Source organism: Buteo buteo, chromosome 9, assembly GCF_964188355.1.
Source record: "Buteo buteo chromosome 9, bButBut1.hap1.1, whole genome shotgun sequence".
NCBI classification, from domain to species: Eukaryota; Metazoa; Chordata; class Aves; order Accipitriformes; family Accipitridae; genus Buteo; species Buteo buteo.
Window position 1 is genome coordinate 34,780,816 of NC_134179.1, and position 25,955 is coordinate 34,806,770.

Sequence of the window (25,955 nt, forward strand, 5' to 3'; positions counted from 1 at the left end):
TCAGTTTTGGGTGTTCCAAACAATTGCTCATGATGCTACAAAGGGAAATGAGATTTGGAAATTTTTGGTAATTTTTTGTGAGATACCTGCTGACAAGCCCAGCATATCAAAGGCAGAGCTGGGAACAGAACCCAGACAAACTCAGCACCCTCCCTTCATTTCAGCAGGGAAAGGACTGTTACAAATCAGAATGGGTAGCTTTTTGACTTCCTCAGACTAACTTGCTTTAATCTTTATCAAAATCACTATAACTTGACCCACTACATTTTTGTGAGGCTGATTTTATAAATAATAGAAATTAATTTGAGATCTATGGGCAGAAAACCAGTAATAAATCCAAAGTTGTAATGGAACTATACCAGAGATACTGTACCTTCTTAGTATATTTCTGCATTTTTTAATCTTAACATTAGCTTATTCTCATATTGGCAAACCCTCTGCTCATTGTTTTTCCACTAAATAATGTAATCTAATTCTTATGGAAAAGTCAAACGCACAAAATATGCATGCCTTGAAAAAATAACTGGACAGGCTCTCTATAACTAGCAGGGATGTGCAAACATAGGTATCAGTTAAGATGGTACTTAATGGCTCTCTTCCCACACTCATTAAAGGAGTCTCTGGCTACCTTCCTCACTATGCTGAAGGTGTACTACCAGCAATAAACGTTACAGAGAAAATAAAATCCTCTGCATTAATAGGATGTTATGGTTGGGAAGCTGCGTTACTGAAAACCTTCATTCTGGCATTTCCTCATTTCTGTTCTTGACTTAATAGCATCAAAATGCTTTTAACATATTTCTGTATCCCAAGGTAAGTATACATGGCCTTTTCTTGTTTCTGTCCTCCTCCAGCTTTCCTTGGACCCAGCTCACCTTTTGTGCCTTTCCCCCACCTCTCAAGTATCTTTCCTCCCAGTCAGTCACCATCCCCATCTCAGTTTCCCTTCCAGTTCAGTTTTTCCTAGCCAGTCACCTCTCCACCCAGATGCCTCCATTACAAACACTGCTGATCCAGCTTCTCACATCCTGCACCGGCTGCTCATCCCCTCTGCCTGGGTTGTTGGACGTGGCTGAGAGGAGCAGGGAAAAGGTGGAGGTGTCAGTGAGCTTCTAAGAGAGGCATTTTATTCCTCTCAGTTTTGCTGCTACATCGAAGCAAGGGCCCTGATATTGTGATGAGAAAAAGTCAAACGCAGCCCCTTCCTCCTCGGTATGGAGTATATCTGCAGAAACCAACCTCTATGAACTAAAAGCTTCTGAGGCCCATAGTTTTGCTCAATTTATATGCATCTTCCACAGGGTGACACAAAATTACCAGCTGACACCTCTACCAAAATGCAAAGTCCTTCCTTCCAAATATAGGAGAAGTCAGCAGAGGTATGGATCAGGGTAGACCAGTTTTACTGTAACTTCATTTTGAGAAACAGAAGAAGAAAAAATGTTTTTTGTTGAAATTAAAAAGAATCAGCCTGAGGGAAAGTCCTGACATGGAAAATTTCTGCTCGAATTTTTAATGTCTGCCAATGTCATATGAACAGAAAGAATGTCTTATAATTCTGTACTCATTGACTCTAAGAGTACTGGGCTGACTTAACTACAGGTAATGATGTTACAGATACCTGTAACATCGAAACCAATAGAAATGATAGTATGTGCAACTGGAGATCTTATTTTATAAAGAAAAGGAATTCTGGTTTGCTCCAAGTGGTCTGTTCAAGAGTCAGATAAGTGAGGAAACCTGTTCTCCCAACCAGTATTTTTATGGTGAAATATGAAGGAAAACCTTTTATTGTAAGTGGGAACCTCTGGCCATTGGCCGCAGCAGCCCTGAGTGGAAGCTGGCTCTTTCTTTGATTTAATGAAAGACTAACAATCAGAAGCTCCTGCTCATTGATGAATACATGCAAACCTTTTCTTAAACAAGAAGCCAGTCTGTGGTTGATGGAAGGGTTAAGTTTCAGTGCGCGTTTTAAGCTTAGCAACATAAAGCCATATTCATATTATTCCATCTTAAATGATGTTTTCAGAGCCTTAGCCCTGATTCAGCATCGTAGTTAAGCCTATCGGTTGCTTTAAGCTTATCCTGTGTAAGGTCTTAGAAATCTGTTTCGTTAAATCAATGTAATTCCTGTGCACCAGCAAGACCTAAGAGCCACATATGCTACAAACATTGCAAAAAGCTGCCTGCACTGCTTATATCAGCAAACAGTTGTTGGTTGTCAGCTCCTGTGAAGGTGGGTCATTTCCCAGCTGGGAGAAAGTGGGCTAGGGAACCTTTTTAAGACTAGGGGAGGATACCCAGGAAATGGTGTACTTACAGGTTTAAAAAAACACCGCCACAAAAATCCCCATAAAACCCCACAACAACTAACCCAAACCTCAAAAAATCAGAGAACTAGTGGCCAAAGCTTTACAGTTAAAAGTTTCTAGTAAAAAGCTGTTTGGTAGCTTTCATCTGCTATTTTCCCTGCACTTTAACCATGAATCATTTCCTACAGCAGAAGTATAATAGATTTTTTAATTATTATTTTTTTAAATTATAATCATACTGCAAGGCCAATAAGACAATCCAGGATGTTTTCTGAGGTCATTAACACATCCCAGGTAACTGATGGCCCCAAAACTTTATGATTAATTTCATAATAACTCTATAAAACTTCCTGTCCTATCTTGTTTTATAGCTTATTTAAGATGATTTATGTAAACTGGGTTTACTAGCTTGACATTCATTCTTCTTATATTAGATTCTGATACTATAAAAGATACCTCTTCTTCTTGGCACAAGGCCTTAAGATACTAGGGTTTAGTGATTATTTGTCAGGTCAGGTTTTTATCATCTTTAATGAGAAATCCTTTTTGCCTGCTGACTCCGCTTGACTGAACACATGTTTAGGGGAAGCAATCTAAAAAAAATTTGTACATTTAAAAATAAAATTAAAATGTCAGGAAAGGATTGCTGAGCAACAGAGACTGATTTCAAATGGAGACAATGAGCACCTTGAAAAGCATGTGTTAGGAAATGGGTTAGTATGTGCTTCACGTTTCTTAAAGGGACTGAGGATTTCAGAGCCTCCATCTGTGATGGAAAATGGGACTAAAACTGCATACATGTTTAGCATTTAAGATGTAAGGCAAAAGGAAACACAATCTGAAATGTGAGATGTTAAAGTCTGTATCTAGATGCTATGGTGACTGGCAGGGTATGAATACAACACACAAAAGCAAGCTATAAAAACACATTTGATGGGAGAAATCCTGGCAAAAAAAAAAAGAGAATTCCAAATTAATGGTACCAATGGTGACTCCTACAAAGTTCAAGAGCTACAGTTTATCTAGCTCAATCTCCCTGTTCTAAAGGTTAGGATGGCATCAGCTTTTCTCCACAACTTTGTACTGCAATTCAAGTAAATGAATTGCAGAGGTTAAAAAAAGAAGTGTTTTGCTCAGTAAGACAGAATGAAGAAGCTGTGCAGGAGCAGACTGCCATTTTGATGTTCTCTAGGAAATCAGTCAATGGCTATGCTGTCATTTGGCTGATGCTACTGTGATTTTAGAACAGCAGCAGTCCAGTCTCCTTGCTGAGAAGAAACACAAATCAGCAGGTCATCTACTGATTTCATTAAAAGTTAATAGATTGCAACATGCCCCTGAGATTTTTTCCAGCACTGATGCCTTTCTCAACTCTTTTCAGCAGCGTCTGTCATTTTGACATGCCCCCTTTTGAGCTATTTTGGACAGCTGGTAGCACTGAACCATATTCGCTCAAGCGCACATTGATCTCTCACTATGTTCTTGTTCTGCCTTATTGATTAAAAAGAAGTCCCTGTTTTCTTCCCTGAATAATAGATACAAAGAATTCTGTGAACCTCCAAGACTAACAGAATCCAGTTGTCTATGGATATCTGCTTTAAAATTAGCAGACACTGGTGTCCTAGGAGGTGGGAGTTGAATATGAGCTTTTCCAATGGTCAAAACATTCATGAAGGGTGCTGTGGATTTTCTGGTGTCTAGTAATACAAGACGTTTTTCCACACTTGGGGCCGTTACAGAAGGTAATTTTCAAGAACTCCTCTTCCTACAACCCACTTACATGAAACTTGAAGGAACTGAATGATCACTGAGATTTCTGTATCCTGACAAATCTATTTGAAGCAGGTTCAGTTGCACACCAGAGCCGGGGGTGGAGGGTTGAGGTGAGAGGTATGGGGTATAGACAGATACACACACATCTGACCATAGCTTATTTTCCATAAAACACCCAAGATAGACAATGGATTAAGTTTCCCAGTTTATTGTGATTAATAATATATTTTTAGCCGGAGAAGTGGCCATCTTTCCCTCTCAAAATAAATCTCCTGAAAGCTCATTTGGCTTCAGTGACTAGCTTAACAGTATCTCTTGGAACTATTTAATCAAGGTTTGAGTACTTTGTCCATGTGTTAAATGCTGCAGGAACTTCTAGTTGCCAGCCAGTCATATTAAAGGACAAAGATGTGATAAGTTGCACATTTGATCTTTAGCTAGGTAGTCAGATTGTTTCGTTGACTAGGAATGATGCCCTGCTGAATACTGACAGCCAAGATTTGCAGTTGCAGCCTGGGGCAGAGGTGTCGGTAGCCTTTTACAGTGATACAAAGCAAACCCCAAGGTCAAGGTGGTGCTTCTCAGTGCATTAAATCTGTTTTCTTTGGGTAATGGTTATTGCAAAGCCCAGAGCAGGTGTGGAAGTTGACCTTGATAGGTACAAAATAACAGAAAGGTGACATAGCATACAGCTCATCCAAAACATATACACAGGAGAGACCAATTCTAGCCATTTCCCTTTCTTCTGCCAGTTTTTCTTAGGATTTTGTTGATGTCTCTGTTGGTGGCAAGTGCAGTGAAAATGATCTTTATACCAAACAAAAGTCTGGTAGTCAGTTCCTCAATGCCCTGAAATCCCAGATAAAGTATTACTAATTGCATAGTAGAATGATCAGAAAGAGTATCAAGTCAATCTGACAAGGATGCACTGAGCTCTTATGATAATCACTGCTAAAATTGCAGGAAATGCTGCTAAATTCATTAGTAGTCTTAACAGCTTTATCAATGCTTACGTTAACTGAAGGGGAGGAACAGACAGAATATGTCATTTCTTCTTGGTACAAATTTTGCCATTTTTGTTGTCACTGCTGTTGAACTGAGCCAAAAGATACTTTTCACTCACCCTAAACTGCATTGGGATGTGTGTTTAAGTGTGTACCTTTAATATCTCTGCATGCTAATCTCCACCCCACACCGATCTCCTTGGGCCCTGTCAAATGGGAATGCATTTGGAGGGACACATCCCTACCTGTCAGGTCAGCATTCGGCCACCAGCCAAGCTCACAGGCTTTACACGTGAATTCATCCTGAACAAATTCATTCTCCTTGCAAGCAGTGCAAATCCAGCAGCAACTCACTTCTCCTTTCCTGATCACCTGTAAGGCAAAATACATCCTCAGCCATGATCCTCTATAAGACAATACAGAAGCCTCCCCAGCAAACAGGTACCACCTGCACTGTTTAAAATATGACAGCATTCCTGTGTATGGCACATTTCAAACAACTAGAAAACATGAATCCTGATTCTGTATCTACCCCTGCGTATTAAAATTTGTGCTTAGGAGTTCAGGGATAATCTCTGAGGACAATTTTATTTTGTTTTGGGGGCAGCGGTTCTGAGTTGAAAGTACAAAACCATTTTACCTTTGGTACAGAGGCATGGTAAGTGTTATATTTTCAGTCAAACTTGAGAAGAGGTTTAATGTGAGAGATGGTTCAGGTCAGGACAAGTAGCTCAACCCACGCTTATTAACTATTGCACAGTAAAAAGCAGTAAACAAAGTCAAAGGTTCAAACAGAGTGATTCATGCACATACGTATATATAATATATACAAGCATATGCACACACGCATAAATTCTGATTTACATTGAAGTCTCTTTGGGGCTTATTATACTAGTGTAAATAGAAATTCAAATAAGAGCAAATTAAAAAATCTACTTCTAAAAGGATGTAATAGGTCCTAGTAGAAAATAAAACCAATATGCAGTGACCAAGAGCATACTTTGGAACAGCTCTTTTGGAGACAACTGTCACTGAAAGCTGTATCTTTCTCTGCTGTGAAGGCTGCTAAGTGTAATGATCCAATGTGGAAAAGATGTTTCCCTTGTCTTGACTGCTAGTTTCATTACGTTTAGTCTGAAAGAAAGATTAAGGATAACTCCAAGCTCATGGGGCTCCAACAAAGACTCTGTCTCTGTTTGCCAGGAAGGAGGAATCCAGCCTTGTCTCCAGGATCTGCCTATCCATCTATATGCAGAGCTAAGTGCAGTAGTGAAATACAAAATGTTTGTTTTATTGAATGCTGGCTTTGTGGGCTTTTTTGTTAACATTTCCTCCTGCAGTCTGTGGAGAGAGTCCAATAGACTTCAATGGGAGCTGAAGTTGGCATTTTGTATGCATGGTGTTTACATATACACACATACACAAACTGCACAATCTCAAAAACAGGGAAAAGATGGTTTGGAGGGTACTAAATACCGGTAATGTTTCCCCTCCAAGACTGTTGGAGTATGTCACTATGCCTTTGCCAAATCATCAATCACTTATTGCTTAGAGTAGCAATATAGAATTTAAAAGCTGCAAATGTGCTTATTAAATGAAATTAGAAAGGAAGATCTGCTCTAAGGTGATTTCCCTGAGTGGGCTTCTTGCCACTTCAAACTTACTGCATCCATACCATTTTGATAGCGGTGGAACATGTCTTTATGTCATCCAGACATGGCAGGTGGCAAATTATTTGTATCTTGATACAAGCGCTACTGTTTTGTAAACACAGAGTGATTTCACTTGTGTTTCCATACCTCCTGTTATGAACATGAGATATAAATAGGCTTTTTGGTTTGGTTTTTTTTTTTTCCTTTTTCTTGCAGGTGTTATTGCTGGAACAAAATACTGGATTCCCATGGGTCACATTATTTTCAGGATCAGCCCCCAAGTGAATCACAGCCACTGAATGTTGTAGGCAATGACGAAGTGAAAATCTTGTTCTTTCTTGCATAAGGTAAAATTCAAATTCTGTCACACTAGAAGATTCTACATCACTACAAAGGACAATTTTAGAAACCATGGGCCTGTACATGGGATTGTAAGAGTAAAATGTTTATCTAGGAGTCTTTTTATACTTTTACTTTCCTGAAGAAAAGGAAGTCCTATACCTTAGCTTGAAAGAAGCTTGCCTGTGTTTAGGGAAAAGACACTGACTGGTTATTCACATTTTATAGCAGAAAGTAAGTGTCCGAGACACACCTTAATCTGGCCCTTCAAGCAAGGCTCGCTGCACACTGATCGGACCATTCCACTCTTGTTCATCTGAATCCTGTAGTCGTCAATGTTGAGCACACCCTCATGCCAGGTCCCAATGAGGACGTAGTCGTAGCGGTTGGGCTCTATGTACTGCAGGTTCATGATGTCATACCTGCAAGGGAAAAAAGAGAGAGTCACTCTCCTGCAGCACAAAGGATGAAAGTTTACCTTGCCCTTCTCCTTCAGCCTCCATAAATATTCATGTCATCCTTTAACACCAGGGACTAGAGTTTCATGGAAACTCCAAATACTGTAGGATTTGCAGCAGAATCATGGGAAATGACAGCTCTGATTGCCACACAATTACTGATCACCTGCCCTGCTTACATAAAACTGTGGGTAAAACATTGCGTGTCCAGGAAGAAGTGCACGTCAAAGACAGCAAACTCTGCTAAATATGCATGTGTAGGCACTACCTGGATAGTGTGTTTTTCAGCCATTTTTCAAGATGTCTAACATTTGCTTGGTGCCTGCATACAGGTTGGCTGCAGTTTAGCCCCTGTAGGGAGCTCTAAAGTAATCAGTAGAAATGCTCAAACTAACTAAACCGGTATACCATAAGTTAACTGTAAGCACTAGTTCAACTATTTGTATTACCCAACCCAGTGAAACTGTCAGGAAAATTAACAGCTCAGGCACAAAATTTACTTCCTCGCCCTAAGCAACTAAGAGAGATCTTCCCAAGGCTAATGTAAAGGAAGCATAAAACACTGCTACAGTAAACATTCAGCTTCCCTGCCTCCATCATTGTCTTCCATGTGTTGGGCCTGGTGTGTGCTAATTATTCTGCTCTTTCTTTAACCCACAGAACGTGGTTAGTGCAAAGCAGTGATTAAGTGTGGTGATTTCTTAGTAGAAAATAAGCAAGAATAGGAGAATGAATATTAGAGAGTGCACAGAGAGGAAGAACCACAAAAGAAGCTGGACCTACAGGCTGGCCTCTTAAGATGATAAGGGGGAGAGCTTTGTTTAAAAAAGGACCAGAAAAAGAGGGCTGTGAACCAGAAATCAGCACTGGAGCTGAAACTCACAAAGCATCCTCTGTTTTCCAAGCTTGGGAGTTACTGCCTTGTTTTACTCTAGTGGATTGTCTCAGTCTCCAGGGAAAAAATCTTTTGTTGATAATGAGTGTTGCTAATCTGTATGTGCATTAGGAATGAAAGGTAAGCAAAGTATGAGCCACAAATAAAACTGGGATGCTCGGTTGTGGGCAAAGAGATATATCCATTTCTTTCTTTTCCCTGGTGAGGTTCAAACATGCAAAATGTCAACTCTCTCTGCACTTCACAGAGGAAAGAGGTGCTAGAATTACTCTCTAGCCTGTTTTTTCTTAATTGAATCTTTGGGATCTCTCTAGTTAAAGATGATTTAAAGAAATGTATATTTACAGCTGTATTTACACCTCAGTCTTGCAAATATTGCATGCTCAGATAATGTTAGTGCCACTGCAGAACTTCACTGAATCACATGGGAAAAGGTACTCTTGCCACTGAGTTCAATGGAGCTCCAAGCAGCAGGCTGCTCCATTGGTTGGCAATCAGCTACTAATTAAGGAGTTGCTTAGAAAAGGGGTAAATCTCAAATTCACTAGGAAACAATTTGTTCTCATATCCCAGTTCTTGCAAAAAAAAAAAAAGAACATAAAAAATGGAATACTGTTTTCAGGATTGTGAAGAATCCAGATAGCAAGAAGCAATAAGAGCTGGGCACTTTATAACGTAGACTCAACAGACAGGAATAAAATTGAGCAGGAATGTACGTGCCTCTTCCTAGAAAGAAGAACCTACTTGGATTTTAGCGTGACCTTGTATTAGACTGATAAAAAACCAGTTCCTCTGGGCTGGAAAATGAATTCAGGAAGGGGAATAAAAAATTACTAAAACCTCACATTCCCTTAATGGAATTTTTGAACCTGCCCAGATTGTTTTCATTTTTGCAAAAATATATTACAAGGCACAGAGTGGCATTAATGCAATATCAATCAAGAGTTAGCAATTTCAGGGCTATGATTTTAGGTTGAAAGCCATTCTTATGCTTTCTTATAATACTGTTCCCTTTTCTATCTGTTATCTGTCAAAGAATAAAGTAGGCAGACTAAAAGCTCTTACACAGTCTTGCATATGACAAGTTGTAGTACAATGTTTGCAGCTTTAATATGTGGCTTGAATTTTAAGTGGAAAAACGTGGTCTAACAAATATACTTGGTATATGGAGACGTGCTTAAGTTCTTTATCCTTTCCTTCTTTCCCTTAATGAAAAATTTCTGCTTTGAGTAAGGACAAGTTCAGAATAGAATAGAATAGCTCCCCCCATGCCCTCACTCACATACGTACAACTTTAACAGTTTTGGGATGTGTCCAAACTAAAAATTATTATCCCAAAAGAAGTGGGTTTGACAAGAGCTGTGAAACTCTAAGAGAGTGAGGACCATGGACGCAGCTGGATTTCACACACATATGGCAGCATTTACAAAAGCCATGAAAACATTTGGCAGATAAGAAAATGAACCCTTCTTTTAATATAAGAGCAAGCTTTCTGATATATTGGGAAATGATGTAACCAAATAGGTGGTGTCATATGAAGAAGTTACTTCTGAGGTGACCCAGACCATTAGCCAGCTGGTCACAGGCACAGTCTTACTCTGGTTAGCCTGAGATAGCTGAAGTTGCCTTCTTCCACAGCCATAATACCAGACTGGCAGTGAGGTTTGCTATCCTGGAGGGCAGAATGGAAAACAGCAATGCTGAGCAATGCTGGGATGTAACTGGCTAAAACAACCACACATGAAGCCGAACTCCAAACCAACCACGTGTATTTGACAAAAAAAATTGCTTTGTATACAAGTTTGAAGTCTTTGCTTTATACATTTGATAATTTACTCAAAGCATTGGAGTTGATAGAGTTGCAATGTCTGAAGCTGCTGGAAATTTTGAACTAGAGAGTCTTACATGGGTCTATGTCCAAGTCTAGTTAGGGTAAAACAAACTGTTAGCTTGTGGACCTCAACATTTGTCCACGCATCAGAGGGCCACTATAGGGGCTGAAAGTTCTCCTGCCCATTGTCACATAGCGTTTTATGGTCAGGGGCCTACACAAATTGTTTGTCCTAGAGAGATAAGTTTCTTCATACCTGCCATAAACTAAAAGTAGGCAGTTACCCTAGAATAGACAAGAGGTCAAAATGGATCTGTCCCCTGTCCCTTGCACAGGCCCAGAGAAGGGTGTCATGTTGACTGCTGCATCCTTCACACTTTCTCCAGCCATTTCTAGGAATTTGAGTGATATGATTAATACTGAGAAAGGAAATGGGAGGTACGCAATGAAAGTAAAAATTTCAGCAATTTTAACAGCATGTTCTTAATGACAGTATAGTGAGCACATACTGCTGATTTTCCAGAGCTACATCCACGTCATTTTTCCCAGAGGCAGAGCAGTCAGTTAAGTGACTGCATTTGTGCCCTTCTGATAAATGCCTGCTTCACCTTTCTGGATAAAAGCTCTTCAAAGAAAACATTCCACACAGAAGAAATAAACCTTCGAAAAAATGCTTCATGTTATCTAATCTCATTTTGATAAAAGCTTGAAACCATGAGCTGAGCCTGAGATAGAAAAAGGGTTTTATCTAAACAAATGGTTAAGGTTTGATGAAGCTGTAAAGGGTTTGAAATAGGAAATTATGTGAGTGTTAGGCAAACATAACTACAGGCATCTCTATCTGCTCTGCCCACCATGATTGTAACTAGGAACTTGTGAGAGTCAATTGCTCAAAGAACCTCACAGATTTTGAAAATAAAGTATGAGGAATGTTGCTGCCTTCTAAGAAGGAATATTGATTTATTGCCTCTTGTGAAGCTGATTTGTTCCCATAATATAGTAACATAATATCAAAAAAACTTCTTACATATTTGTGTGACATTCTTGCACTGGCATAGAAAAGCTAAAAAACTAGGAAATTTCAGATCTGGCTCTCTTTGCTGTATTTAGGTCATGTATGTGGTGGTTATCTTTTCATTTCACTGCGGTACAAAAGCTCTTTTGGGTATTCATACAGTGGAATGGTCCGTTCACTCATCCACAAAGAGCTTTTCCACGTGGAGCTGTGGAAATGCTAGGGCTAATCTGGAGCTAAATACAATTCTGCATGGGCATAAACTACTGCTGGCATACAAAGATCTGACAGACTGTACAGGTCACATTTCATATACACATCACTATTCTCTGATATGATATTGCCCATGTCATAAATGCCACAGACTGATCCAAGGATTACAGCATGAATAACAAAAAGGTTAACTGAACTTTCTTGCCCAAACTTGCTAACTCCAGCTGTGAAAATATAAATGAGGAACAACAAAAAAATTCCTACCTAAAATAACTCATCAAATTCTAAATAGGCCAGGGAATCAAGAGAAATGAAGATTGCTATAGACCAAAATGATGGATGGAATAAATTCTATTGTTTTGACCTACTCAGAGAAATATCCTGATGTAAACTCTCCTATATTTTGAATTCAGGAACTGTTCATTCTAATTCTATGCTTGGTACTGATAAGAGTTCTGGAAATGTTCTTAGGTGACAAGATAATAAATAAGATTTGGACTAAAATTAGAAAATTACACCTAAACATCAAACCAAATAACTAACAGGCAGACAATGCAACATATGCAAAGCTGGAGTAATGCTTTCACGGGGATAAACAGTGTGTAATAAACTTAAAGCTACACTAAGCAGTAATTTCTCTGTATTATCTATATTATATGTGCAAAGACTTGATTTATGCATTTGTGTCAATAAGTATGTGTCTGACTGTAAGGGAATTGCTTGCCTCTACTTTCAAAGTCTGACCTAGCTCATCTATATCTTTGACTAAAAAAATCTGAAGTATGCAACAGTCAACAAGAAGACCAAACTGACTAGCTTTTTAATACCATTTAAATTTAACAAGCTGTTTAAATGTATATACTGTTTAAACATAACAAGCAATGCAAATAGCAAATGGTAAAAAACTTGGCCAGTTTTGCTAAAAAAGGCTAGTAATAGAGATGCAAGTTGCTTTAAGGCCACTTCGAAGGCATATGCCAGATTGCAAACTTTTGTTTGTTCCAGAGTACTCTCTTTGTGCAGTGTTGGCACTCAGATGCATTTATGCAATAAGCCCAAAGATGGTGTGAGAGAGTCTTTTATAATACCTTAATAACTCAGTAGGAAAACTAACTTCAGTGAAGAAACCCCTGAGTAGGTTTCAGTTAATAATATATTGTGTATTTCAGCAGCTGAATTCAACTTATTTATAAAAAAACTAAAAAAAACGCAAAAATAAATCCATCTGGGAGGTGTCACACTTAAAATAGTTGCACAGAGACCACAGAACTAAATGAAGAGGAAAAGATTTCTGTCAGCTGGCTCCCATAAGACAAACAAAGGTGACATCCAAGTCCACAAAGTTGCTGTCTCACCCATGGCTCGGGTACGCGCTGTGTCTGCTGGGGAGGGGTAGCCAGTAGCAGCTACCAGAGTTGGAATTTACCAGACCACAGATGAGTGAAACACAGTACCTTCTGGCAAAAAAAAATTTAAATATTATTTGTCCTGCTCTACTTGGACCTATCTTTAAACTTTGGGACAGGCAATCTTATTTGGAGTGAAGCAAGTTAAGGAGAGCACGCAGGCGTTCACAAAGCAGAACTAAATAGTCTCTGGCAAGGATGCAGTAGAGCTGCAGCTGGAAAAGGATGTGCTCTACAGCCCCACCTTTAAACGCTTAACAAGCAAATGCTTCATTAAATTCCAAACACTTGTATTAGGCTCTATACATATTAAAACCCTGGTGCTGAACCCCAGTGATACCTCAGGTTTGTCCTCTCCTGAAACTCTACAAATTTTACAGGCTGTACTGTAGTTCCTGTCTCAATAGAAGCCGTAGCTACCAATATATCATGTGTTACCAGTGTTATTCCTGGCTATTGGTAAGATTAATCTAGATAACTCCATTTATGTCTCACAGTAGGCAAGCTATATGCTATATGTTTCAGCAAAACAGCCAAAGAAATCTCCATCACCAAACCCAGCAACATTCCCCCTTCCCAACATCTGGTTTAATTGAGATGAAACATCTCTTTACCTTCCAGGGGCATCTCCCTTTTCATCAAACCAAACTTCTTCTCCAGAAACACCAATGAACGAGGATTTGAGGAGGAACTCCAAGAGCTTGCTGCCATCAATTGGCTTCATAGCGTCACACAACCCAACGTGTCCAGGGCAAAGGGAATGATGCATATTTTGTAGCCCATGAGCCATAGCATATATAGCATTAATGACAAATCCCATTTTACTGTCCTGCACATAATTTTCTTCTAGGCTCTCATTACCTACAACAGTAAGAAAAAAGTGTTGTTATACACAAAGGTGAAATAACATGAAATTATGAAAAAGCAATGAGTAATAAAAAAGGGATGTTATTATTTCTCTTATAAAGCTTTAGAAGCATAAACAAGGTGCCAGCCAGGAATTTTAATTAAAAAAAAAAAACAAAACCGAAACGACCCAAACCAAACCACTTTTTTTTTTTCCCCAGAAATCTTTAATTCATTGAAAGTGAAATGCCTCATGAGAAAGTACCAGTTTAATCAAATTGTCAGCTTTAATTAGTTCTTTTTGGAATTTTTACTTGTCATTCCACAATGTTATTTACGCTAAGAAGGGTTAAACAGCCCAGCATCAGAATGATACATTTCAGCTAGAACAATTTTTAAAAGCAATTTGCTTGTAAATTTGACTTTTTGTCACATTTGAAGATTTTTTTTTTTGAAATCTCATGTTTTTGAGGCCCAAGATAGCCATGTCCCTTTTAGTCTTAATAAGCAAACAACCTAAATCAGCACCACTTCTCAAGTTATCAGAAATAATCATTTTAACTAAAAGTAGCAGTAGATATGCCAATTTGGGATTGCTACAGAAAGCCAAACAAAGTTTGTAACACTAAAAGACTTTTTATGTAACTGCAGCATGAGCAGACACCGAAGTCTCTGTCCGTTGATCAGAAACAACGGGACAGCGGAGGTTTTCCCCACGCGGAGGTTTTAGCTCCCATCTGACGTGCAGGCACTACCAGAGGGTGCCATTTGCGGTTGCATTTCACATCAGACCCTGCCGGGTCCCGGGCAGTTCCCCGCTTCCCGTCACGAGCTGCTGAACACCGTCAGCGCCGACCCCGAGTCTCAGCAGACCTGTGCTGCCAGGGTCCCGAGGGAGCTGGAGGTAAGAAACCTCCCCGTTTTGTTTCTTTCCCCCTGAGTCATTCTATCGCAATATGCTCCAAACCGCAAGATGCTTTTATCTGTAGACCTCCCACGTTACTCGGTGTTTAAGAGGCATTTGCAATCCCGTCTCTGTTACTTTGTCTAAGTAACACCTTGTCTACGCTAGAGAAGTAGGATGTGTGAGAGACTAGGTGTTAACTGACACTTCTCAAATCCAGGTTGGAAAAGATAGTTGTCATTTTAATATGAAGAAAAGAGGAAAATCTGCAACTTCACTGAAACTTTCAAGTCAAAAAATAGTTCCTTCCCCTAATGTAGATATCCTATGGATTTCAAATCAAATCATGAAGACCATCCTTACATTTATCTTTGGAAAAGGCTCTCATTCGGTCAGTCTTCTCAGCTTGTTTGCCCTACAACTCAGAAAGGTCAACTGGGGATTCATTAGGATAGCGGAGATCTCAAAGGCAGGTCTGTCTACATTTCTTCCTCTGGGTCTTCCTCACACAGGACACTCACTGCAACTGGGCAAGAAAGTCTTGCTTCAGCAACTGTTTTCCAGATGAGCTGAACACAGCTAGCAGTTGTGACGGTGAGTTAAAAAAGCGTTCTGAAAATAGCATAATCTGACTGAATGAGTTCATGTGCTCCTCTCGCTGCCATACACTCACCACCAGCACCACCAAACAAGGAGCAGCTAGAGAAATATTTCCCAGAGGCAACATACCTGCTACTTTCTTTGCAGGAGAAAGTTCATAGCTCCCATTCAAATCATGTGAAACCAATGCCATTTAGATCCATGTTCAGAAACACAGAAAGAATAGAAACCTCATATGTAAGCTGACAGACTATTTGCCCAGGGAAGCAAGGAGGAGTACGCCACTATACGTACCCTCACTTATATACTGCTTATAGTACGTACAGCACGGTCTGGACATTTGTTGCCTAAACATGTTAATGTGTGGTCTGTATATGCTCTCTCTAGGTGTGTTTTATCTGCTGATTAGTCCCTTAGGATTAACACGCTGTGAATTTATCACTGATTCTACTTTCTGGTAAATAGAAAATTAATGTGTTCTCCATCCCTACGTGAAAGAGAGGCGGAAAGCCCCTGAGCTCAGCACAGCAGTTCCCTCTTTCTCGTGAAGCTTCTAGGTAGCGAGTCATGGAATAGATCATAAAATGACTGATAGTGCACAGCACTCACTATCAACTGTTTTCCACCTGAGAGTTTATCTCAGATACCTCCTTAATATCTCAATTAGTTAAAAAAAAAAACGTAAACATCAGTGACACTTGCAGGAGATAATGATAGCATCCATATGCGTTTCCTGAGGCAAGCATTCATGTGGCTGCCGGAGGTAGAAAACTAAATGTAACAGAACTTGCAAATGTCTAAAAAGAGGCCGTTTCCCTCAAGTATGTATTAAGCCAGCAAAGCATGCATTTGGTTTCTCATATTTCAATGTAGTATACATACCTCCAAAGATAATAAATATTTGATGGTGGGAGGATTTGCTTTTGACTAATTAGGAGTGAACATCTAGCTTACATTAAGGCTCCAAGCATATAGTTCCACACTGCAGAGGTGACGACCTTAACGTCACCTATAGAAATAATTGTAGTGGAAAGCAACACATGAAGCATCATATGGTGATAAATTATCTACAGATCAGCAATATAAACATCCCTATGTGTATATTTTCCAGTAAATCCAGCGTGAGAAGTCATACTTCAGGTAAACTTAACTTCCTGCAGTCAAAATCCATTTTATTTCATTTTCATCATTATAACTTATCAATATACTTATGCATTTGAGCTTGTAAAAATTCACTTATGACAATCAGTAAGAAATGTGTGCTTCTTTTAAAATAAATGAAATCATGTTCAGCCAGAGACAAAACAGAGGCAATCAATGTTCAGTTAAGTTTTCATAGGACAGCTTTTCAATAAATGTAAGAACTATATTATGTTGTTATGGGGCTTCTCTGTAAAGCTGTATTTTTCCTCAGTAGGTCTTTGAAATGTAAAAAAAGAGCAAAGCAAAACTCTGGACTGTGAACCTTTTATTCTTTCTTCCTCTCTCACCCTTTGGAAAAAAATACCTTTGATCTACAATGACTAATTTGAACATTAGGGTTTATTACCATTAAAAATAGAAAAGTATTTTGTTAGCTTTCTTACTTTTTTTTTTTTTTTTTTTTATTTTAGGGACCTTAGCTTTCACTAAGCAAAAGAAAATTGTAAGTCATGTGAGTACTGGATTAATTGCAGTCACTCAAATTAGGCCATTACTTTTTTGAATGACCTTGAAGATTTCAGGTGTCCTAAATTTCATACATACTTATTTTTGTGTTGGATGCAATGCAAATCTTCCTTTAATAATTTCATTTTAACAGTTCCTCAATAGTCTGGGTCATTTTTTTCTTTTCACAGTTTTGGTTTTAGTCTTTGTTCCTGTCAGTCAATCTTAAAGCTTAAAACAAAAAAACTAAACAAAAAAACCCAGACACCACACCCTGGCTGCACACCACTGAGAAATACTCCCAACACTGCTAAAAGTAATACCTAAGTGGAAGGGGAAAGAAGAGAAGACAGACCAAAATTTCATGAAACTCACTGTAAGTTTTTCCTTTTACTGTAATGTGCCTCACATCAAACTAATATGAGCCTCAGCTCAGTACTGAGAAGGACCTAAATGTAAAGCAACCATGAATTTAGTCTAGTGCCTTTGCTGTGACATCAGTGTGGGGCTAACAGTGCTCTCAAGAGCAGAGTGGGTACTTGTGCAAATCCCACTTGACAAACTGAAATTAAGAAAAACTATACTATCAGACTTATGGCTAAAAATGAGTTAACTTTCATGTATAAAGACAGGAAAAAATCTATGTTAATATTCAAGAAGAAATTACGCACAAAGGATTACTCATTTGCAGTCCTCAGGCTAGGGCAGGCAGGAATTTGGGACCGAAAGAAATGTAAAAACATTTTGGTTGGGGAATCTGATCAATACCTAGCCAGTTGGTAAATCTTGAACAAACGCACACATTTGATAAAGAACACAGTCTGTTCACAGATGACTCTTGATTAGAATAAAAAACCAAAATCTGTTGAATAAAATTGTTATAAATGATAATATTTCACCTGGAATAGGCAGATAGTTTTATGGTTTGTTACTAACTGTCATCTGCTGAATATTCAAGGTCACATAAAAAGAGATGTTGTCTTGGTCCACTTAGCAACTATTATGAGAGCTATCATCTTTTCTGGTGGTCCTGACAGAGGTGTGAAGGTCTTAGAAATTGTATATACTTCCTTCTTTAGTTGTAGCAGACCTTCCCAGGATTGATATGCTTTGTGGGTAGGCTGTATGAGATTTTAGCTGTTGCAAGTTACAACATGGTGATGGTTACATTCAATGTGAGTGTTCATTTGTCAAAAAAAATTATTCTGGGAGCACAATCGGGACTAAATTTTGCTGGGAAGATGAAATAAAAGAAATCTCCCATACTCGGGCTGTGTGTGTAACAACTTGGCACAAAGCCATGCCAAGATGTAAAGAGGGCTCCCCCAACAAAATGCCAGGTGGCAGAACAGGGGTTACACCGTGAACTGGTAGAGCAGTACCCAGGCTTGCAGCAAATGCCCATATGCATTGGAGAAATCACGGAGGCAGATTTCTTATGCTCTCCTTCAGTCCCAACGTACACCGCCTTAACCACAGGGTGGTCAAACACTGGAACAGGCTTCCTAGAGCGGTGGTTGATGCCCCAAGCCTGTCATGTTTAAGAGGCATTTGGACAATACCCTTAATAACATGCTTTAACAGGGCTTGGTCAGCCCTGAAGCGGTCAGGCAGTTGGACTAGATAGTCATTGTAGGTCCCTTCCAACTGAACTGAATTAAAAAAAAAAAACCAACAAAACAAAAGAACCCCCAATGACTCTGAGGAAATGTGCCCATCTTGCTCTGTACAAGTTTGTGCAGAGATGTGCTAGCGATGTAGCACGTCTTTGGAAAACAACAGAAGTCACGTATCTTGCAGCATCTCACATTAGAGAAGACCTGACAAACTTTGACCACAGCAAATTTGTGTCACAGGATCTTGCAAGGAGCAGGGCAGAAGGCCAACAAGATGAACTGATCAGTCATTTCAAATCTGGGTCCCTAAAGGTAAGAGCTAAAGATTATATTGGCAACTAAATGACACAGGAAAGGTGATGAACAGACTTGTGATTTTAGTGGAATTGTAGGATATTTGGCTTCTTTGAAAAAATATAGTACTTTTATTTGGATGTTTAACTATCTAATTACGGTTTTATCTTTGGCACATAAGAAAGAAAATACAATCAATGCTACATTTCTCTTGTCACCAATTCCTTGAAATAATTTTTTTTCTATTTTATTTAGTAATGGCTAATCCTCTGACTAACCATGCCAAACTAAGATTCTGTGAAATTATTTTTGCAAAGGGTTTCATTTGGTTAAACTCATTTGCTGTTATTGGTTCAGATATTTTACAAATACTGCCAGTTCACTCCCTCTTATGTTCTATTTATAACATCTCTTGCATTATCTAACAATAAAGATAACAGCAAAATTATTTAACAAATTTCACTTTAAGGCACTGCAAAATGAATAACACAGATTATAATGTCTCTAAATGTAATTATTATAATGATGGTGTGTTCAAAACTTGCGCACTAACTAGCTTTTTCTCTTCATATTACCTTCTGAATAACAAATGCATTCTGTTCGTTAATATTGTATGGCTGAATGAAATCCTCACCTCTTGATGGTATAAAGAAGACTTCTGTTCATACCACTGCGCCCATTATGTCCAAATGTAAGTCACAGGCAACAAGTCAGATTAGTAAAAGTCAGTTATTCTATATGAAAACATCCAAACACCCATCTCTTGCAGCCCACAATCAAATATACAGCTACAAGAATTTCTGAAGTTGTGTTCTGAAGTGAAGTTCCAGAAATAACTGCCTGTTTTCCAGGCAATTCCGGCTGTAGCTGACTGCTGACCAGCACAAGCAATTGTGGATCAGGGCTGCAGACTTCACTTCTTGTGGGCTGTCTCAATGACCTTGCTGTCTCTATGTGCAAGCTAATGTGACCACAAACAATCTGTAGAAAAATGATTTAATTTTTGTGCGTTTTATCAGGCCAAAAGAGGGTCAGAAAAAAGCGGCATTGTTTCAATCTCAATTAAAAAATTATTTGTAATTTTCATGAGGCAGAATGATAGGCTGAAAAATTTGTCACAGACCATAATAAATGCTTCATTCAACCTGCAACAAATAACCCCATCATGGTAAATTATTGTTTCTTGTATGGCTTCTGCTCCCAGGAAACCAGTTATTATACTGTTTTCAAACAAAAGCGGCCCATATGTGTAATGGTCACTCCTTCACTCCCTACTTTGACGTCTGCATCTTTGCAGCAGGGGGGCAAGCTCAAGAGGCACCTAATACAGGGAAAGAGAGGATAGTAGAAGAGCTATCAAAAAGACACAGGGTAACTCAATTCCCATTGTATGTGAACTATTTGACTGGATGAAGCTCCACTACCTGTCAGGTAAGGGTGAGGATGGATGTATTATTTAAGAAACGGGATCTTCCCTCAGCTGCCTCTTGAACATCATGTCACCAGTCCATAGAAAATAATGCAGCACTCTATACAATTGCAAGTCGCTCTGCCCTTTGGCAAGAAGAGAGGAAGCAGAGCTTTCACTGGAGCAGCTAAAAGGAAGGAATATCTTACAATATGCAGGTTCTACACCAGATTTCAAAACACACTGATAAACATTTGACATCTTGCAGTACTCATGAAGCAATAAATGGAGTTCACAGGGTTGCAGACTTCATTTTCAGGATGTCATTAAATCAGAAAGGTTTCGTTTCCATTCTTCAAATGGTTTTTATTTCCCCAAGCAAAGAGATTCAATTCCTGCAATTATATTTGATGTATTTTTCCCTGAAAAGCTAGGATACAATTACAGTTACCAGTTGAGATACCCTGCTATTTTCTTTCTGAGCATGGGGAAATCTATGGGTCTCCCAGATACTACTGCTTTGTTACATCTAGTGAAAGTTGCTTTTTAATTAGGATTAGTGTACTTCTATTCTTGTATAAAACTACAGAGAGAAGTGAAAGCCATTCAAAAAGTGGGCATTCAGCAGAAGCTCCTCAAAAATTTGCACTAGAATTCTCTAAGGCACTGACAGGATGCTGATTGCAACAATATTTGTATGCAATGTGTTATTTATTTTCACTAGCAAAGTTGGTGAAATAACTAATGAACTTTCTTCTCCTGGAATAAATTTGATGTTGAACTTAAAAGGGTTTGGGTTTTTGGTTTTTTTTACTTACTTTTACTACCATATCTTTCACAGATGTCAACTCAATGGCTAAAGGAAACCAAAACATGAATTCAGCCATCAAGGCACAGGTTCTCCTTCATTTCAGATGTCTAATACCTAAACTTTAGAAGATTAGTCCCCTTTTTGGATATACACCCCCAGTGTCTTCAGTTTCATTGTCTGTTTTTGTGAGGATGCCACAGTACTCTTCAGTGTTTGAAAAGACATGTCTTCCTTTTGTCTCTCCCTGTGTGTCAGAAGCAGTCGGCAAAGATTTTAATTAAATTTACTTTCTTGGTTCTCCATACCATGTTATGTAAGCACATTAGGGCTTTAAGAGCTTAGTGTCAAAGACTCCGGAATGAGGCTGGCATATACAAATATAACAGTGCCACAGCGAAGCTGAAATATTATGAGGAGAAATGACTGCACAAGCTGCTGACTCACTCATTAATCAGACACAGGGGCAGTCTCAGACTCCCTAAGCGCTGGGCAGGAGAAAGGGGACTGAGCAGCGCTGCCAGCCCTACGCCAAGTCTGAACTCACAGGTCCAGCCCATCCGCCACACGACTTGGGAGCAAACTAAAAGAAAACTGATCTCTCTACCTGCTCCTGTATTTCCCAGTCTGCAAGCTTTGCTTAGCAGACACAAGAGTTTGAAGCTCGCTTCCCTTCCTTGCCCTTTCTGCCTCTCCCCATGGACATTCAGACTCTCGCAAAACTACATGACTCCAGGAAAAGCAGATTTAAGATGTAAACACCAAGTGACAATGCACATAACTGATGCCCACGCTGTGTGAGATGACAAAGCTGTGTGCGAATGTGCCTGTGCCCAAGAGAGCAGAGAGAGCTTTCCCCTTACATCTCCTTTCTAGTGACCCAAGGGAGCTGAGCAGGGGATGAGAAGACCGTCATTTCCCCAAGGCTGGCCGCAGCTTAGTGAATGCCAAGATGGGGCATGCCTGATGTCTGTACGTGACAGTGCTGGGGCAAGCCGGCAGTGCACGTCTGGGTGAGATATTATATATTCACAAACACTCCCAGCTGATGTGCAATGCTGCAGCCCCTCTCTGCCTTGGGAAGAGGCTAGAGGGAAGCCGGAGGCCTTTGCAGCAGCCGGCAGCGCGGCTTTGCCAGCACTGCGTCACCGGAGTGGGAGGCAGGTGAGCACAAAACAGGCCTGCGGTGGAGAAAGAGTTCCTTTTCCCCTTCTCCATACATCTGCATCGCTTGCTCCCTCTCTTGTGTTGGCTAGCAGTAAAAGAAAGGACTCGAAGAGAAATAAAATGCACCATTTAAGGGCCATGCTAACAGCACCACTGGCTGCAGGCCAGCCACCCCAGGAGAGGGCTGTCTCTTCCTTCACTAGGCTGCTCCTGGCAAGGTGTAGCTCTGTACCATCACAGGTTTGCAATCTACACAGGTGTTCCTATGCAATTATAATTCCCATCAGTAAGAACTGAAAGAAACCGGTCACAGAGTTGAAAAGTTGCAAGAATACGTGTCCACAGAAAGTAGTTATAGCAGTAGGAAAAAGAGTAGGAAACTGGATAACAAGCAGAGAGCTTCCTCTACAAGTTAGTGTATATGGCACATGCATTTAACATGCAGGTCTGGAGAGATCCACTTATAGCAGATGGCTTGACAGAAGCTCACCAGCCTAATAAAGCTCCTGTACAGAATGACAGTATGGCCTGAAGCCTTTGTGTTTCTTTCCAATGGGCTAAAATTCTTCATAAGGAATTTTACTTAGGAAAAAACCTAGGGTTTGTGGCCGTATGAGGATGATTTGCTGAGATACTTTCTCCTCTAAACAAGCCTGCAAGCTGGTATTTGAAACCTCTGCTGTACATATCCACTGCTATAAGCTGGTAAAAGCTTGGCAGGAAATTTTAGCATTGCTTCTCTTTGTTCCTAGCTTTTAGTGGAATGTTCATGATAAAATAGTTCTGAAGTGAAGACTGTTTTTTAATGAAATAGAAACTGAAGGATATACAGAGTATAGCTCAGCATAGGGTAAAACCCCCAGCCCCCTTCAAAACAAAAAGAAAGATCCACACTCGTGATATTTGTATGTGTTCCTGCAATGTGATCAGCTTGAGAAATACAATTCACAGAATGTCCAACAGTGAAGGAACATAACCAAAAATTGACAAGAAGGTTAAGTTTTAAGGTTATTGATTACCTCATTTTGGCTATTATCTTAATTCTTGTCCTTTGGAATTAATAGACTGGAAAACGACAGAAGAAAATAACTGTCCCTATTTGAGATAAATCATTTTCTGTATCTTGGACTCCCAGGCAAACACAGTTCAGTATCAGTTCAAATGGTTTGAAATGAAACATGACTTTGTATTTATCTGCCATCCTTTTTGTGGCTGCATTCATGCACCAAACTGGGGCTATACTTACAACTACCATAATGCACATAAAATTAGGAACATTCATTATTATGCACATTCTAATGAAGTTGTTTGGAATTAACTCCATCATGAAGCAAGTAAGCTGTAAAGATATTTAACCTACTTGATGATCATAAAAGAAATCAATAATTGCCCCTTCTAGCTTATGGAAATTCATCCCCAAATAAAATACTGTGATCACCTCTTGGAAGACTCATGGAACTGACTGCGAATCTGGCACAGAGTGACAGTGGCTTGTTAGTACCTACAGTCAAATACCCAAATGTAATAATCAAGGCTAGAAATCTATAAAACTTTGCCTGTGATTCTGAACTTGAGGAATCCATCAAGTCTAAAGCAGCTTAGGCTTAAGAAAATCTACCCTAATTGAGATGGTTAGGACATAACATTAAATGACATGTTCATTCTAGAAACAGGCAACAAAGAAGATAATCTGAAGAGATTCCAATGCCTTTCTCAGAGACAGAGACTAATTATTATGAGAGCTTGACAAATAATTATTACGATTAATTTGTTTTTCTTAAAAGCTGGACTGTATACAAACTGCCTGCAAAATGACCACAACATGTTCTATTATTTATTTGAAATTATTATTTAACTTCTGCAGCAAGACATTATTTCTCAGCTCCTATTTTAATTAGAAATGAATATTTCATCTTATAAACAGGAATAAAATATGCCAGCTGAGGTTTTTTTTTGTTCCTTGATTGAATGGTTTGTACATGTAATCAGCAGACACTGATTTCAAATCCTAATACAGCATTCAAAATCCATCTTATTATTTCATTAGCCGACTAAAATTTAATGCTGACAAAGACATTTGAACGGTCAATCTCAGCATTTACATTTAAAGGACATAGGCAATAACAGTTATTTTAATGGAAGATTCACAAACAGGGTGAATGGAAAGGAGGGCTTTTGCCCTGACTGATTCTGGTCAGAGGCCACACTCCGATCTGGCTTCATGATCCCCCAGTCCCAATTTATTCTTTGACTTTCGTTCTTTTTTTTTTTTTAAATTATTTTCTCTTTTTCTCTTCTGTCCCCTTTCCTGGGAATGACAACAGGGAATTCAATTTGTTACTCTTACTGTGTGTCCTGTAGCTTCTTCTGTCACTCCCACTCCAACAATAAACTCTCTGAGCCTGTCCCTCAGACTCTGCAGGGTCCTACAAGTGCCCGTGCTCCCAAAGCCTCAGCACCATTTTAATGCAATTGTTTATTATTGCAGAGATCTTGGATGTGGCCGCTTCTCTGGCTTTCTTTACAGCCTTCCTCCAGTGCCATCCTGAATCCTGACCCAGTCTCTCTAAGGACAGGATTCCACAGAGCCCATTTTCTACATGACCTGAACTCCTATGGAGAAACAATTAAGAAGAAAGAAAACCCAACCTTCAGTCTTCCCCACTCCCTCAGGTAACTACATAACCTTGCTGCCTTATTCACACACTCCATTAAAGACAGATTTAGAACGACTATTCTTAACAGATCTGTTATTTGGAACAAGTCTAGCAGGTAATACATTGCTGCTACTCTTACGTGAGACAGGAATGAATACACTTTAAATCAAATTCATTTATGAATGTAAAGAAATATTTGCAGAGTTTTATGTTATTTGATTTGCTTTAATTGTGCTTTTCACTCTTAATTAAAAAAAAAAAAGCTGAGTCAGATCCCCTTACAAAAATCCTATTATAACACACAATGATGGAAAAATGAAAAGTACAGGAAATAGGACTGATTAAATTTCAAGTGTCATGCTTTTCATACGAAGACTAAGACTTTATCTGAAAGAAAGAGATAGAACTCAGTAATTGCACTACAGCTTTCAGAACATTAACCACCTTACATACTTAAATTAGGAACCTGAATACATATTCAGGCACCTAATTAACTGACTTGATTAATACCTGAACTTCTCTAGCTGCTGTTGACTTCCATGGGAATTATGGGAGATCAGTACCCTTAAAAATGAGGCCAGTTTATCTAGGTCTCACAGCATGCACTTCAGGAGCCTAATTTTGGGTATCTTCATCAGGCAATGCTGGTTCAGAGTTGAAAATAAACAACCTTCATATTAACCATAGAATGTATTACCATTGAATGGGGCAAAGAAGTTTACAGAAATCTAGTCCCAGTGCATGTTAAATATTCGGCACCAGTACAACACCCAAAACTATTAGTCAGGGTCTTCAGAGTGGAAAAATAGGATCAAAAGAACAAAATACACACATTCATTAGCCTACCTTCTCTGGACATCTGTGCTCCTATCTGCCATGGGGACAGCAAATGGAATAAATCACATAAGCTCTTTTCCATCCATTGATCTACACCTGTAAACATTTAAGTACTAGCTCATGGTTGTCAGTATACGGGCATGAGATCCTGAGGACTTCAAAGATATGAGTCAATGTCCATGTTAACATCAGACCAAGTACTCCCCTCGTGGTAGGATACGAGCCCATGGCTGGCAGGCACAGACTAGCTGGCCTAACTGGTCTTTTTCTATT

The 25,955-nt window shown here is 39.2% G+C and overlaps 1 protein-coding gene across 3 annotated transcripts in view; it reads right to left on the reverse strand.

Annotated features, from left to right (window-relative positions):
- GRM1 (glutamate metabotropic receptor 1) overlaps positions 1–25,955 on the reverse strand; it is a 191,023-nt gene that overhangs the window by 30,023 nt on the left and 135,045 nt on the right. For all 3 annotated transcript variants that reach the window (XM_075036818.1, XM_075036820.1, XM_075036819.1), the window contains exons 4-6: positions 13,513–13,759; positions 7,334–7,502; positions 5,335–5,461 (exon numbers count right to left, since the gene is read on the reverse strand). In XM_075036818.1, coding sequence (XP_074892919.1) covers positions 5,335–5,461; positions 7,334–7,502; positions 13,513–13,759 — 543 coding nt within the window. The remainder of the gene's footprint in view (positions 1–5,334; positions 5,462–7,333; positions 7,503–13,512; positions 13,760–25,955) is intronic.